Source organism: Tursiops truncatus, chromosome 1 (assembly GCF_011762595.2).
Source record: "Tursiops truncatus isolate mTurTru1 chromosome 1, mTurTru1.mat.Y, whole genome shotgun sequence".
NCBI lineage: Eukaryota > Metazoa > Chordata > Mammalia > Artiodactyla > Delphinidae > Tursiops > Tursiops truncatus.
In genome coordinates this window covers 47369616-47384665 of record NC_047034.1, presented here as the reverse complement: position 1 = coordinate 47384665, position 15050 = coordinate 47369616, and the positions used below count along the sequence as shown (strand labels likewise).

At 37.3% G+C, this 15050-nt stretch overlaps 1 protein-coding gene across 2 annotated transcripts in view; it reads left to right on the top strand.

Annotated features, from left to right (window-relative positions):
• Positions 1-15050, top strand: part of DHX9 (DExH-box helicase 9) — a 51875-nt gene that overhangs the window by 16756 nt on the left and 20069 nt on the right. Inside the window, exons 4-12 of one of the 2 annotated variants that reach the window (XM_019952576.3) lie at positions 269-381; positions 983-1131; positions 3514-3560; positions 5050-5186; positions 5472-5561; positions 5667-5828; positions 5967-6044; positions 6581-6772; positions 14774-14915. In XM_019952576.3, coding sequence (XP_019808135.1) covers positions 269-381; positions 983-1131; positions 3514-3560; positions 5050-5186; positions 5472-5561; positions 5667-5828; positions 5967-6044; positions 6581-6772; positions 14774-14915 — 1110 coding nt within the window. Of the gene's footprint in view, positions 1-268; positions 382-982; positions 1132-2533; positions 2670-3513; positions 3561-5049; positions 5187-5471; positions 5562-5666; positions 5829-5966; positions 6045-6580; positions 6773-14773; positions 14916-15050 lie in introns of those variants that run through there. The other variant, XM_073803634.1, reaches the window with a different exon arrangement.

The window sequence follows — 15050 nt, the reverse complement described above, 5'->3', positions numbered from 1 at the left end:
ATAACGTATGCTGGGTTATCAGTCACTTATGATCATTACTTGTAGCACCCCCCTGTATACCATCTTTGGAATTAGCAATTTAGACCTGTATTCAGTCATGTAACACTTTACAGGTAAGTCATAGAGGTTTCAGGCCCATTTCCAAATAACTGAAACGTTGGATTTCTAATAATGGAGTGCTAAAATCTAAATTAGGAGTATTTTTAAAAAATATTTAGGATCTTCATACAGTTTGATTTATCAAGGGAACATTTTCTTCCCGTAATAGAAAATAATTCTGGAATTGGGGCCTCTGGCTATGGTGCTCCTGGGCCCACCTGGGATCGAGGAGCCAATTTGAAGGATTATTACTCAAGAAAAGAAGAGCAAGAAGTACAAGCGGTAAGGCTGTAACCCTGTGTTACACCTCCTGGAATGTGATTTAGGACTTGGTTCATGGCAAGGTTTAAGATATTTGCAACTTAATAAGTTGGTGATTGTTTTAAGTAGTTATTTGAGACTGATTGTTCACCCAAAACACCATAAACCTAAGCTGCCTGTTAAATCTGGTCATTAGAATTGCCTGTGAAATAAAACAATTTTTCATGGTGTTAATAAAAGATCTCTTCATCTGCTTTGTAGGAAATGTAGGTGCCTCAGTAAACGTCCTTTCATGAGCACTCATGGTAAAGGCGTTTTCATAAGACAGAACACTTACTTTTCCACTTGATATATGTAAAGTGTTAAAACCAGCGTAAAAGATTTTGTCAGAGGTTTCTTTGGAACAGTTTAAATACAGTACATTAACTAATAGCTTGTTTATACAATAGGGCCATCACATGGAGTAAAAACTAAATTCTGGCTCAATTTTGACTAGGATTAGAAACTATTAAACAACTTTTGCATTATAAAGCATGGTACAAAAAAGTTATTTTTGTGCGTTAAGTGTACATAACTAAACTAAACTTAGTGGAGGCAAATTTAATTATCATTGATTCAACAGACCCTTGAATCCGAAGAAGTGGATTTAAATGCTGGGCTACATGGAAACTGGACCTTGGAAAATGCTAAGGCTCGTCTGAACCAATATTTCCAAAAAGAAAAGATCCAAGGAGAATATAAGTACACCCAAGTGGGTCCTGATCACAACAGGTTTGCTTGTTTCACTCTTTGCCTTCTGTAGTAAGTTAGGGTTTTGTATAGTCATTCTATTTTTGTATGTGCTATCTGGTTCAGTTTGTGGATTAGCAGCAAATTGAGAAAAGATATGTTATTTTGCCCAAGAAAAATTGTTATTGATTTGTAATGTGCAGTTTACCATGGTTTTCACTTAGGAGTGTGATTTTAGCTGTGTAAGAAGTTATGCAAAAATCTGCTGTTTGTGTTGCTAGACTTTTAGGTTCTCGTATGAATCTGAGAGGCAAAACTCGTAGCCACAAGTAGTGGTTTGTCCATAATTGACTTAAAAATCAGCCAGAGGTAGTGAGTTTATTGTTCACTGTGGTATTAGAGGCAGTTATAATGTTTATTTCTTCAACGCATCAAGTTAGACACTTAAGTTTAGAGTGGTCAGAGGTAGATGTAGATGGCATTGCATCTAGATCCAAAGTTCCCATCAGCTTGGAAAGTTGCCAGCTCTTCAGTCCTATTATTGAAGTTTTAAGGGCTTATTGTAAAGCTGAAGGAGAGCCTCAATCTTTGTATGTGAGTTAAATTAGCACACTTTTATTCTGTTAAATTTATAAAACTGAACATAAAGGGAGGAGGTTGTTCTAACAGTGACAGTATGTTTCTCAGCCTGCTTGCTGTTCTTCCTGAGAGCATTCCAGGGTGTAGTAATTATTACTCCCAGGAAGGCTCATATGGATTAGACTCTTCTGGGGGCACTATATTTTATTGGAAGGGAGGGAATGTTACAATGGAAATCTGGATGATTTAATTTGCTGTCCTTATATGAAATAAATTCAAAATACATCAAAAGTTTTTCCCTTGAAAATCAAAGGGTTCTTTGGTTGCATCTAGCAGCCCTAAAATAATTATAACTAACAAAAAACTTTGACACTGGTCAAAATGATGTTCAGAGCATGGTTCCCCCTGCTTCGCACTGTTTTGTTCAATCCTGAATTCTCAAATACTTAAATTTAACGTCAGACTTTTTTAAACCCTCAAAGATCATAAAGGAAAGATTCATTTGTTGATGATTTTTAAAAAAAATATTTTGTTTTTCTGCACTGATTGGGCTTAGTAGCAATTGGTGACTTTAAGAACAGTTAGATAATTTAAGTATGCCTCAAGCTTATTATAAACTTTTTTTTTTAAGTGTCTTATTGGCTTCTGATACAAAGTTGAAGAATTCAGGCTATGATGAGGAAGGCAGAGAAGTTGGGGGAGCTAGGACAGCATTGCTCTTTATATGTCCTTTATTTAAAGGCATAACAGACAGCAACACCAGAGGTCTGTGTTCATACACACATGTGCTGCTGCTTAGGCTGAACTAAGCAATCACATGGGAAACTATTGTAAACTGATTTCTGGTGTTGCTGTTCCCCCTAGGTGGAGGAGAATGAGATTGAGTGCTGACTTTAAGCCTGGCTGAGAAACATACTGGCATCGGTGTCATTAATGAAAGGGTGGATGTTGTTCCCTTGAAAGCCAGTGGCCTTTGACCCCTGAAGCCGCTGTGCCTGAAGGTCAGTTCACATGAGGTATAGGAAGGAATCTAACATTTATTTTTTTTCTAAAGTCTCACCTAACCTTTTATTCACAGCACAAACTCAAGGTTAGAATGTACATGAGTAGTGGAAGGGATCAGAAAGCATAGATTTCAAAGGGCATTTTTGCCCTTGTTAAAACCTAAATTTATTCCCTAGAATCTGCTAGAAATTTTAGCTATAATTTTCAAAAATACTTTGTTCTCCAGGACCTGATTTAAATAAAGTGTGATATAAGTAAGCTAAATTTTTTGTTATCAAGGGCTGCTTCCAACTGCAGGCAGATATCAGACCCCCGCCTCAGGAACCACTGACATGTGCACAGTGGTTGTACACCCATGTGTATGTGTGCATACCTGCATATATTTAGCTTATCTTAGCAGATTGAAATCATTAGTGGGTGGCCCATGCAAAGGAATCTTAAAACAATCACAACTATAATTTAAGGGGTTTTAGGCCTATTTTATTTCTCGGCCTCAAGCTGAGTGGAAAATTCCTTTTCACTGAATGTATTCTAGCTATTCAGACTGCAACCTGTGAAATAAGAGTTAAAAGTAAGTAAATATAGAACCAAAAACCCTAACATTTTCTTTTCGTGAACAGTTGGTTCATCAACTTTGATTACAGCTGTCTCGTGCCATGTTGTGCATTATTTAAAGTTTATGTACTTCATTTGTTCTAGGATTGAACAGATATAAGTGTTTACAGTGGTTTTTTGCTTTGATTTGCCTAAGCAGTTGGAAAGCCTGCCTGATTGGGGAGTCCTGGATTTAATAATTTCTAAGAGTGAAATTTCTAACCTTGTTTATATATATTCTTACAGGAGCTTTATTGCAGAAATGACCATTTATATCAAGCAGCTGGGCAGAAGTAAGTGCTTCCCTGATACTCTGAGCCTTGTATAGTGGAGTAGTATTCGCTTTAAAGTCTTGAGCCACATATATGTAAGCTTTATTAATTTGATGGAGTCCATGATATAAGGTAGCATCCCATTTTTGCATGTGAAAAGAAAGATTGTGTTAGTTTACATTTCAAAGGGTAAGAGGTGGTAGGCTACTGAAGAATCTGCCACTGTCAAAGAATTTTAAAATGTTTTTTTATCTTTCTACATAAAAGATACAATTCCTTTGGGTAAGGCTAGCTAGGTGACATTTAGAAAGGAGTTAATCAGATGACAGGATTGGAGGCCTAAAAGTGAATGTGAGCATTTAAGAGTCACGGAGTCAAGAAGAAAAGGTGAGAAGGTTACCCTGAGGAAGCACTTAAGGAATAGGTTGGGGTTATTCATAAAGGAAGTAGAAAGGCAAAGATATATTGCCTTTATTCTTAGTAAGTTTAAAGCAAGCAGCGTGTCATGCTTGAAAGTACGTAATAGCCCTGTGTACCTGGTTTTGTTACTAGCGAGTATTGTGACTTTGAATAAATCACACCTACATTGCTGGGACTCAATTTACTTCACTAAAAATTAGGAGAAATGGCTGAAGATTCTTTCCAGCTTGAGAATTCTGCAACTAACTCTGATGACTTAAATTTAGTATATCAAAGACTTCTAATAGAATCAAGCCTTTGAATGAATCACGAGGAGATGATGTTGAATTTTTTTATCCTAGACCTTAAAGATAAATTACTCTGTGTGAATGGGAGTTTATTTTAAACTTATTGGAACACAGCTACAGTCATTTGTTTATGTCAGGGAAGAGCAAACTTCTGTAAAAGTCCAGATAAATATTTTAAGCTTAGTCGGTCACATATATCACCCATTATTTCTGTCTTATATTTATGACTCTTTAAAATTTTTACAACATTTTTAGTTCCTGGGCCCATAGGTTTGTCAAACCCTGGTTTAAGTATTGTCAGTGAATGCTTTCACACTTGAGAGACAGAGCTGAGTAATTGTGACAGACGATGTGGCCTGCAAAGCCTAAAATATTTATTTTCTGACCCTTTATAGAAGAAGATTGGTGTCTCCTGGTCTAGGCACTTTGGGCCCATTTTCTTTCCTTTGATTTGCTTTTTGATCCTTTACTTTTCAGAAGTTAAACTCTCTTTTCTTCCCCTGTTTTAATGCCAAATGATGTTAATAATAACAACTTTGTTGAAATAGGTTATTTGCTTTTATAATGATTTGTATGTGTCTTAGTGTGTGCCTGTAATCAAGATGGTTGGCTATTTAGTTGATAAGCTGTTAAAGTATGGCTTTTGGTTAACAGTTAGAATGAAAAGGAACTTAGAACTCATAACGTACTCTGTATTTTAGGGCAGCGTTTGTACCTTACCTCCTAGTTGCTTATGTTGAGATGTTTTCTTTACTTAGACGATTTATCCTTCTGTCGTTGATAATCCTGACCTTAAATTATAGGGATTTTTGCACGCGAACATGGATCAAATAAAAAATTGGCAGCACAGTCCTGTGCGCTGTCACTTGTCAGACAGCTCTACCACCTTGGAGTGATTGAAGCTTACTCTGGACTTACAAAGAAGAAAGAAGGAGAGACAGTGAGTCTTTAGACTTAGTAGCCCAAAGAGATATTGTAAGATTCAATTTAGCTTCTGTTTAATAGTTGGCTAAAGAAGTTTGATAGTTCTGGGACTCTTGCCTCAAGAAATGGAAATGGCCCTACTAATCATCATTAAGTAATTCTTTCACGAGGGAACTGACTTGTTGGCTTTAGGACTATTGTAGACCTAATGTTGACTGCATACTCTTAACCCTACTGTAGTAGATTTGAGTAGTGTTTGGGTGTATGTTACATGATTTTCATGGCCATCCCTCTTCTGCAGGTGGAGCCTTACAAAGTTAACCTTTCTCAAGATTTGGAGCATCAGCTGCAGAACATCATTCAAGAGCTAAATCTTGAGATCGTGCCCCTAGTAAGCATACAGCTATTTAGTTTACCTTTGTATTGTACTTCTCTAGTCAGACAAACAACTAGTATTGTTTTTTGGTTTTGTTTTGTTTTCTGTTATTTTTAATAGCCTGATGATCCTTCTGTGCCTGTTGTACTCAACCTTGGCAAATTGGCTCATTTTGAGCCATCTCAGCGGCAGAACCAAGTGGGCGTGGTTCCTTGGTCACCTCCACAATCCAACTGGAATCCTTGGACTAGTAGCAACATTGATGAGGGGCCCCTGGCTTACGTGAGTGCAACATTATTTTTGAGATCAGACTCTCGTGTTTTACTTTTGAATATATTTCATTAGGATATCTAGATTAAAAATGATTCATTTTGAAGCTGAATTATGCTTTTGTGTGATTGTTGCCTTCTCATTTTACAGGCTACTCCAGAACAAATAAGCATGGACCTCAAGAGTGAATTAATGTATCAGCTGGAACAGGATCATGATTTGCAAGCAGTAAGTCTGTGAAGTATTTAGACATAAGGTGCTCGCAGTCTCAGAACTTTCTAGGTATGGGCAGAAGGACAGCGAATAATATGTTTTTGCCCTTTCTAGTAAGGTAGATCTGAGATACTAACCTAACTGCTAATCCTAGTTATCTCTGAGGGTAGGTGTGAGTTAAGGGCCTGTGATTCTTAAAGTGGAAGATGTGGGATAATAACTTTTTTCTTTGGTAGTTTTTTGGTATTTTCTGAATGAAACAACTTAAAATGTTAGAAGAAAGGGAATGTATATGTAATATCTAGGGAGAAAAGGAGGAAAATAAGGGTGTGGATAAGGCCAAAAGATAGATTCTTCAGAAATTTAATGGAAAGAGACCGTTCAACTAGAGGTATAAATATATACATTCTTTTATGAAAAAGTATATTTTGAATATGCAGCCAGTGGAAAGGAATAACTTTTTATAGAGATGGCAAATTTTTTTAGAATTAAGATAGTTGTTTCTAATATGTATATTGGTAGAAATTTGAGGTGTAACTTTTCTAATACAGATCTTACAGGAGAGAGAGTTACTGCCTGTGAAGAAATTTGAAAGTGAAATCCTGGAAGAAATTAGTCAAAATCCAGTTGTTATTATCCGAGGCGCTACTGGATGTGGTAAAACCACACAAGTTCCCCAGTTTATTCTAGATGACTTTATCCAGAATGACCGAGCAGCAGAGTGTAATATTGTAGTAACTCAGGTAAGTAGCAAGCCAGCTTACGAGGTGTGTGCCTGGTGTGGATAGGGTTTGAGAGGTGGAAACACCTAGAAGCCTGACCATTCCTAATTCTTTGATCAGCTCCCCTTTGTAGTGACATAAAATTCTGAAAGTGGTAGAGTGTTAGGCCCTTTTAAATTAAAAAAAGAAAAAGGCGTGAAAGGAATTTAAGTCTGTGTTAATCTCCAGTATAACTCACGGATAAGCTAAACTGAACCATGTGAAGGATTCTTTTTGTCTGGGCTAGAGGGAGTCTTTGGGCCTAGAATTGAACAAAACAGAGTACTTTCTCCTTAAGTTTACATCCAAACCTTGGTTCTCTTTATCTTATCACCTTAATGTTCAATAAAAACCAGTCAGAGCAAGAGTAGACAAGATAGAAAAAGATAGAAAAACAGATAAATGGTTGGCTTTAGCTGAATGCTTACTATACACCAGCTTCTGTTTTGTTTGTTTGTTTTAACATCTTTATTGGAGTATAATTGCTTTACAATGGTGTGTTAGTTTCTGCTTTATAACAAAGTGAATCAGTTATACATATACATATGTTCTCATATCTCTTCCCTCTTGCGTCTCCCTCCCTCCCACCCTCCCTATCCCACCCCTCTAGGTGGTCACAAACCACCGAGCTGCTCTCCCTGTGCTATATGGCTACTTCCCACTAGCTATCTATTTTACGTTTGGTAGTGTATATATGTCCATGCCACTCTCTCACTTTGTCACAGCTTACCCTTCCCCCTCCCCACATCCTCAAGTCCATGCTCTAGTAGGTCTGTGTCTTTATTCCCGTCTTACCCCTAGGATCTTCATGACCTTTTTTTTTTTCTTAGATTCCATATATATGTGTTAGCATACGGTATTTGTTTTTCTCTTTCTGACTTATTTCAGTCTGTATGACAGACTCTAGGTCCATCCACCTCACTACAAATAACAATTTTGTGTCTTTTTATGGCTGAGTAATATTCCATTGTATATATGTGCCACATCTTCTTTATCCGTTCATCTGTTGATGGACACTTAGGTTGCTTCCATGTCCTGGCTATTGTAAATAGAGCTGCAGTGAACATTGTGGTACATGACTCTTTTTGAATTATGGTTTTCTCAGGGTATATGCCCAGTAGTGGGATTGCTGGGTCGTATGGTAGTTCTATCCAGCTTCTGTTTTAAACAGTTGATATTTTTTTTAACTCATTTAAAGTTTATGACGCTAAGATGTAAGTACTATATTATTTAATATTTCTCTTTTAGTAACTTAAGGCACAAAGAGATTTAAAATTGTCCAAGGTTAACACAGGAAGTTGTTGAAACTAGGATTCATAACCAAACAGTTGGCCTTCAGTATTCCCCCTTTTGACTGCTACATCCTATTGTTACCTTGCTAGCAGTAAGCAGTGCCTGCAAGTTTGTTGCAGTGCTTAGGCAAGAGCAGTCTTCTTAGGTTAAAGCGGTTCCTGTCAGCTCTAACCCTGTACTTCTGGCACTTGAAAGGAGAGCATTGCAAGTAGCCAGATACTACCTCTCAGGCTGGCTCAGACCTTGACTTAGGGATTCTTAACCTGGGAAGCTTAATTGATACTCAGGGTAGAGTCATGAATCTTGAAATAGCAAAAGATGTTTGTACACGTGCATTTATGTGGACATGTATCAACCATATTTTTTTAACATGTCTGAAATGAAGTATGTCTTAAAATTGGCCTCTGTATTTTATAGGAGAGTTGGGTTTGGCGGGGCCTTTAAAAGATGACTGAAGGAATGCATTTAAAATGGATGATATTATAAGCTTGAAAAAAATATGATAGGTCTCCATTTTTCTGGGATAGGACCCTTAGCTTTCTTCTTCTCAAAATGTTCTTTGATTGCCCTTCTCACTCCCAAAACTGGTTATGATTTCTTTGCCTCACAGCAGAAGTTCCAACCTCAAGTACATCAATAAAATATACTTGCTCTTAATGCTTATCTGATTTTTCAGGAGGTGTATTGTTCAGGAGGGCGCCATTTTACAGAAGAACTTTGAGCTCTGCTCTGCCCTCCTTCCTTACTACCACTCTCCATTTTTAAAGTCAGAACAATTCAGCCATATACACAGAAATGCTGAATTCACCAAATGAGCTGAACACCTATGGTCTCACTCAGAAGTTGTTTGCATGTCATGAGTATGAAAAAAACTAACTCCCGCCCAAGTGAGAAGTGATTTTTTTTCGCCTGCTGTCTGACTTATCAAATCCAAATGGTTCCAGACAAAAATGGCTTCTGTTTGTTCCAGACAAAAATAGTTTTTGTACTGTGGTCTTCAACTTTGTATAATTTGCTTACTAACTTGTGTCCCTTCCCAAATAATTTGGACATTTCTGGTGGTTTCATCTGTAAAATGAACAGATTTCTATACGTAGGCTGTAACAAACGTACTTCTTTTGCGTATAAAACAACTTTCACTTATCCACTAGTTCTTTCTTTATATTGCTTCATAAAGTGATAGATTTATGAAATTGAAAGATACTTCACAGAATTATTCCATCTTTCTACTCAGAGTGGAATGTTTATAATAGATGGTCACCTTACTTCTGCTTGAAAATTTCCAGTTGTGTGGAGATGTAGCCTGTGTCTTCTGATTTTGGACAAATGACTGACCTGTCACATGAAATCGACATTCTGTGGCTTCCATCTTTTTGTCCTAGTGCTTGTCCCCAAATCAGTCTCTGATTTCTCATACCTATAGTAAGTCTTCAAAAGTTTGTATAGTGTCCTAGTATATCTCCTTTGTTTTATAAACAACTGTAGTTTAGCCATGAAGATAGAGTCTAAGGTTGTTAAGCACATTCGAAGCATCAGCATCCTACCTGAGAAGGTAGGCCTGAACATACTGATTGGTCATTGTAGAATACAGTTCTTAATAATTGTGGTATTATATAGTACTTCTGTTAAGGCAGTCTGAGACAGCATTAATAATTTTTGTAGTAATATCACTGTTGTATCATCTTTTGATTTATTTATTCATTCATTCATTTATGGCTGCGTTGGGTCTTCGTTGCTGCCTGTGTGGGTTTTCTCTAGTTGCGGCGAGCGGGGGCTACTCTTCATTGCAGTGTGCGGGCTTCTTATTGTGGTGTCTTTTCTTGTTGCGAAGCGTGGGCTCTAGGTGCGCGGGCTTCAGTAGTTGTGGCACACGGAGTCAGTCGTTGTGGCTTGCGGGCTCTAGAGTACAGGCTCGGTAGTTGTGGTGCACAGGCTTAGTTGCTCCACAGCATGTGGGATCTTCCTGCACCAGAGCTCGAACCCGTGTCCCCTGCATTGGCAGGCATATTCTTAACCACTGCACCACCAGGGAAGCCCTCATTTTTCCTTTTTCCTCCACTTGCAGTCATATATAGGAAACCACATGAAGTCATTACCTAAGTTTTTTATGTGCTTGGTTAAATGTGTTATTTCAAGTCATAGAGCACAAGTTGAGAGATATTATGAACTAGAATAAAATAGAATGAGTAGCTCAAACCTTAACTCGTAACCTTACCACCAGCTTTAGTGTAAATTCTATACCAAACTCACTGTATCCTTTTTGTGCCTTCAGGCTATTCATACTCAAGCCACTTAAAACTTAGGGTGTGAGTGTGCAATAATTGAAAATAGGAAATAGTTATTTTCTGACCTTAAAGATGTTGAGAGAGGTGAATTAAAATTGCTAGGATGTTGGGCTTCCCTGGTGGCGCAGTGGTTGAGAGTCCGCCTGCCGATGCAGGGGACATGGGTTCGTGCCCCGGTCTGGGAGAATCCCACATGCCGTGGAGCGGCTGGGCCCGTGAGCCATGTCCGCTGAGCCTGCGCGTCCGGAGCCTGTGCTCCGCAACGGGAGAGGCCACAACAGTGAGAGGCCCGCGCACCGCAAAAGAAAAAAAAAATTGCTAGGATGCAAATCAAGTATGTTAAATTAACATCTGTGAATATTTTGGCAGTCCTGCACGTACCCCAAGGTACCATCATTTCAGGATACAGCTGTCTGTCATGTAAAATAAACTCAGAACTTAGAAAATAGAGAAAGTGGAGTCTGGTATATTTTGTGATATCTGATGCCTTAGAAATCTTGTATTTTATTGCAGCCTAGTTTTATTACCATGTATTTAAATACCCAGACGAGAAATAGGGGTGCAAAGTTCTGAAAGCAGTACTCTTTCAGTTACAGATTGCTAAGAAGAGAAATTACAGTTCTGGATAAATGTCAAGAGGGGTATAAAGGATGCAGATTTTGAATACTGCAAAAGAACACTTTGAGACAGGCCTTTAGCTGCTTGTGGTATGGAAAGTTTTACCGGTAATATTAGCTGTTTTAAATAATTAAAGTGAACATAGAATTGTGAAGAAGAGGTAATCACTTAGAACTAACTACTGCTATGGCTGGTCTCCAGGCAAGAGTAATAAGATTGTACAGAGCAAATGAGAGCAGATAAATACGCAGTGAAAATGTAAAGAAAAGCTCATATGCTGGAGGATAATTTGAAGTATTCTGTTGGAATGACTTAACATTATCCCTTGCTTTCATCACCACTACTTTTTACTAGTCTCACTTAAATGGGTTATTCTGTTACTTAATCCAAATACAACATAGGATTATAACAAGATGCAGAATAATTGGGAAAAGACTTAGTTGGAAGTAAAGAAAATTTGTATTACATCTGAAATCATGTATATGAATTTAGGCAAAATACCTTTACCTGTGAACTTGTGTTTTTACCTATTAGAATGGAAAAAAAAATCTCATTGTTATTCTGAAGCACAAATAAAATAGTACATGCAATCATGGTTTTTACTGTTGTTACACAGATGTTAATTATGATTGTTCTGGGGGGTCTCTGTAGTCTTGAATCTTTATATTTATTTATAGAATATAGAATATTTCTATATACTATAGAATATTTAAGAGAGGATAAGTTAAACCATATGTGGAAAGGTAGTTCTGCGGGTGTAGAAAGAAGGTGAACCTTGCTTTGTATTTATTCATTGTAGGACAGTATGTAAAATAGTTATTGAATATCCAAGGGAAAAGAGAGAGAATATTCAGGGGATAAATAGAGCAACCTATTTATAGGTTATCAGGTAGCATGCAGTCTGAGAAGTGTTTAAACATTAATAGTCTTTTACATTAAGCATTGTTCTCCCACACAAAATGCCTATCCTGCGGATATTTATAATGAGCTAAGAATTATACTGAGAATAAGATTTTATTTTTAGTTTCTTTTTTCTGACTCTAAAAGTATTATATACCCATTGGGGAAAAAATTAGAAAATAAAGTAAATTTTAAAAGAAACCAAAGCCCATGCAGAATCCCACCATCCAGAAGTAATCATTTTTACTTTTGGCCTTTATGCTTTCAGACTTCATGTACATATACTGTATGTACACCATCCTAACTTGTCCCCTTTATGTAACAGCACACCTGCTATTAAAGCAACAGAATAATTTTCTAATGACTTCATAATTTTCCATTTTATGGCATATACGTTTATTTTATTCTTAAATGATGGAGATACTTTAAGATTGTTTCTAATATTTTGATATTTATGTATGCTGGGATGAATATACTTGTACATACATTTTATACTCTCATTGGATTATTTCATTGGAATAAATTCCTAGACCTGGAATTGTTGGGTCAAAGGGTATGCATATTTAAGTTTTATGCATTTTGCCATACTCCCCTCAGGAAGAATCATACTGATTTCCAGTTGGATCAGTTATGAATAAAAGAAGCACTTCTCTTTTTAATATGTATTTTAAATGTTTATTTTGAAGTTAGGGCTGTTGAAATTGGAAGGCGGTAAGTTAGAGAAGCATACAAAACATGGAAAGGAGATTGTAGGGTCATTTGTTTCTTTGCTGTTTGAATAGTCATCTTGATATTGATGTTTTCTACTTTTACTCAAGGAAATTTGGCCAGTAGGGCTTCTGAAGATGGTTGTTTTAGCACTTCTTACGTTAATTTGTAACAGCCTCTGTCGTGGATGTCTTGGGAGGTGAGGACTGTACCCATATTCACTTTAAAAGGCTGGAAACTACAAAGGTGATTGACCTGAAAGTAGCCTCAAGCTGGTAAAAGCAATCCTTGAGTATCCAGTAGCATAGAAATACACCTCAGAAGAATCCAATATCCTAACTGAGTTGAAGTTTTTCTAGAAGCCAGCTATTTAGTAGAAATGTTGAAAACTATAGGAAAGACAAAAGGAGAGAAAAGCGATAATAGTGTTGAGCATTTACCTATTCTTTGTAGAATGCAAAGAACTTCTTGAAAATGCCCCAAAACTTTGTATTTTATACCTTCAGTGGAATATCATCTTCACATTCCCTGACATAAGTATATAGCAGAATGCTTCTCTTTATGGACAAATGCATAACTCAGTCCTTCATGTAACACTTTTATTCAGAGTTAGTGAGGTGCAGAGAACTGGTTGGCAATGGTCATTAAAAGCTAGCATTGTTCAGCGAAACAAGGCACATAAACCAGAAAGAATATAAGCTCAGGAAAATGTACAGTGTGTTCGAGATGGCATCTTTTAATCCCTTACCTTGCTGGACAGGGTAAATATGAACTAGGTGATTGTACACTTCACCTGTATATGTTACTAGCCACATACCATAAGGGACTCTTGTGTTAGGGGATATAGAAATTAATATATCGTGTTTTATATTAATTCAAAGGATGTTGAGGGCTTCCCTGGTGGCGCAGTGGTTGAGAGTCCACCTGCCGATGCAGGGGACACGGGTTCGTGCCCCGGTCCGGGAAGATCCCACATGCCACGGAGCGGCTGGGCCCGCGAGCCATGGCCGCTGAGCCTGCGCGTCCGGAGCCTGTGTTCCACAGCGGGAGAGGCCACAACAGTGAGAGGCCCGCGTACTGAAAAAAAAAAAAAAAAGGATGATGATAGCTCTAGTGAAGCTACTGGTTTTTTGGTTTGGGGGTTTTTTTGGTTTGGTTGGTTTTTGTTTTTTAAGATTGTATTAGCCTCTGATTTCCTAAATGGTCATGTCATATAACCTGGGGTATAATCACATAGGTACTTAACTAAATATGGAACTCGGAAAAAACTTTCTCAGTCTAGGAACTAAAATACAGTCTATCATCAGGAACTTTTTGACAAAGTCAAATACAAGGCAACCTGGAAGCATTTAGTCTAAATCTGCATGTACCTCCATAGCTATACATTCAGGATATCATAATAGCCATGGTATCCACCAAGTAAATGCTGTTTTGTGTACTTAGAAGACAGGGGACACTTTGGACGTTTTCATAAAAGTTAAAGTCCAACACTTAAAATTTTAACCCATAATTGTCCTTAGAGTTCAGCATATTTATTGCTAACAGCATGTATATTGCTGGAAAAGGTAATATACACTCAGTTTTCCCAGCTACATAAGCTCATCAAAACGAGGAGTGATTTCATTGAGGTGGTTTTTTTATCTCTAGCACCTTTTGTGGCACGTGATATCAATACAGATAAGCTATGACTGCTTTATGAGTTAATAAGTGAATGAATCGTAGATATGGCAAAGGAGGTTGTTCACCTTCCTAATAACCCGTACATCTCAGTTAAATAGTTCTTTAAACACAGTGCAGTGTGCCTGCATTGTGGTAGGAAGTTATAAGAACAAGCTCTCCACGTGTGATCTGTCTGCTTCCCTACTGGAAAATCACTTGATACCACTTAAGAGTTAGGGCCAATGGTGAAGAAATTTTATTTTCTATAAAACCTTGGAATCACTTTATATACAAAATGAAAAACAGCATTTTTAACTGTACAATAGAATTAAGTGGTATGTTTTTTTGTTTCTTTAATAAACTTTGGAGCTTCCTAAATGTTATCACTACTATTATTGTTTCTGTTGATTACTCAGCTGGCAGTGGGTCAGATTTACGACAGTGATTTAATAACCCTAATAAACAAGTGTAACCAATTTTGTATCTTTTAAATCACTTTTTTTTTTTTGTCTTATCTCAGCCCAGGAGAATCAGTGCAGTTTCTGTGGCAGAGCGAGTTGCATATGAGAGAGGAGAAGAGCCTGGAAAAAGTTGTGGCTATAGTGTTCGATTTGAGTCTATACTTCCCCGCCCTCATGCCAGTATAATGTTTTGTACTGTGGGTCAGTAATCTGTTTTATTTTGGCCTTTCACTTGGGGTTTACATTGTGTTTGTGAAGAAAACTTGATAATAGCACAGAATGACTGGAAATAATAAATCAAGAACCCAGTTTCTTGTTTAAATAGAACTTTTGGCA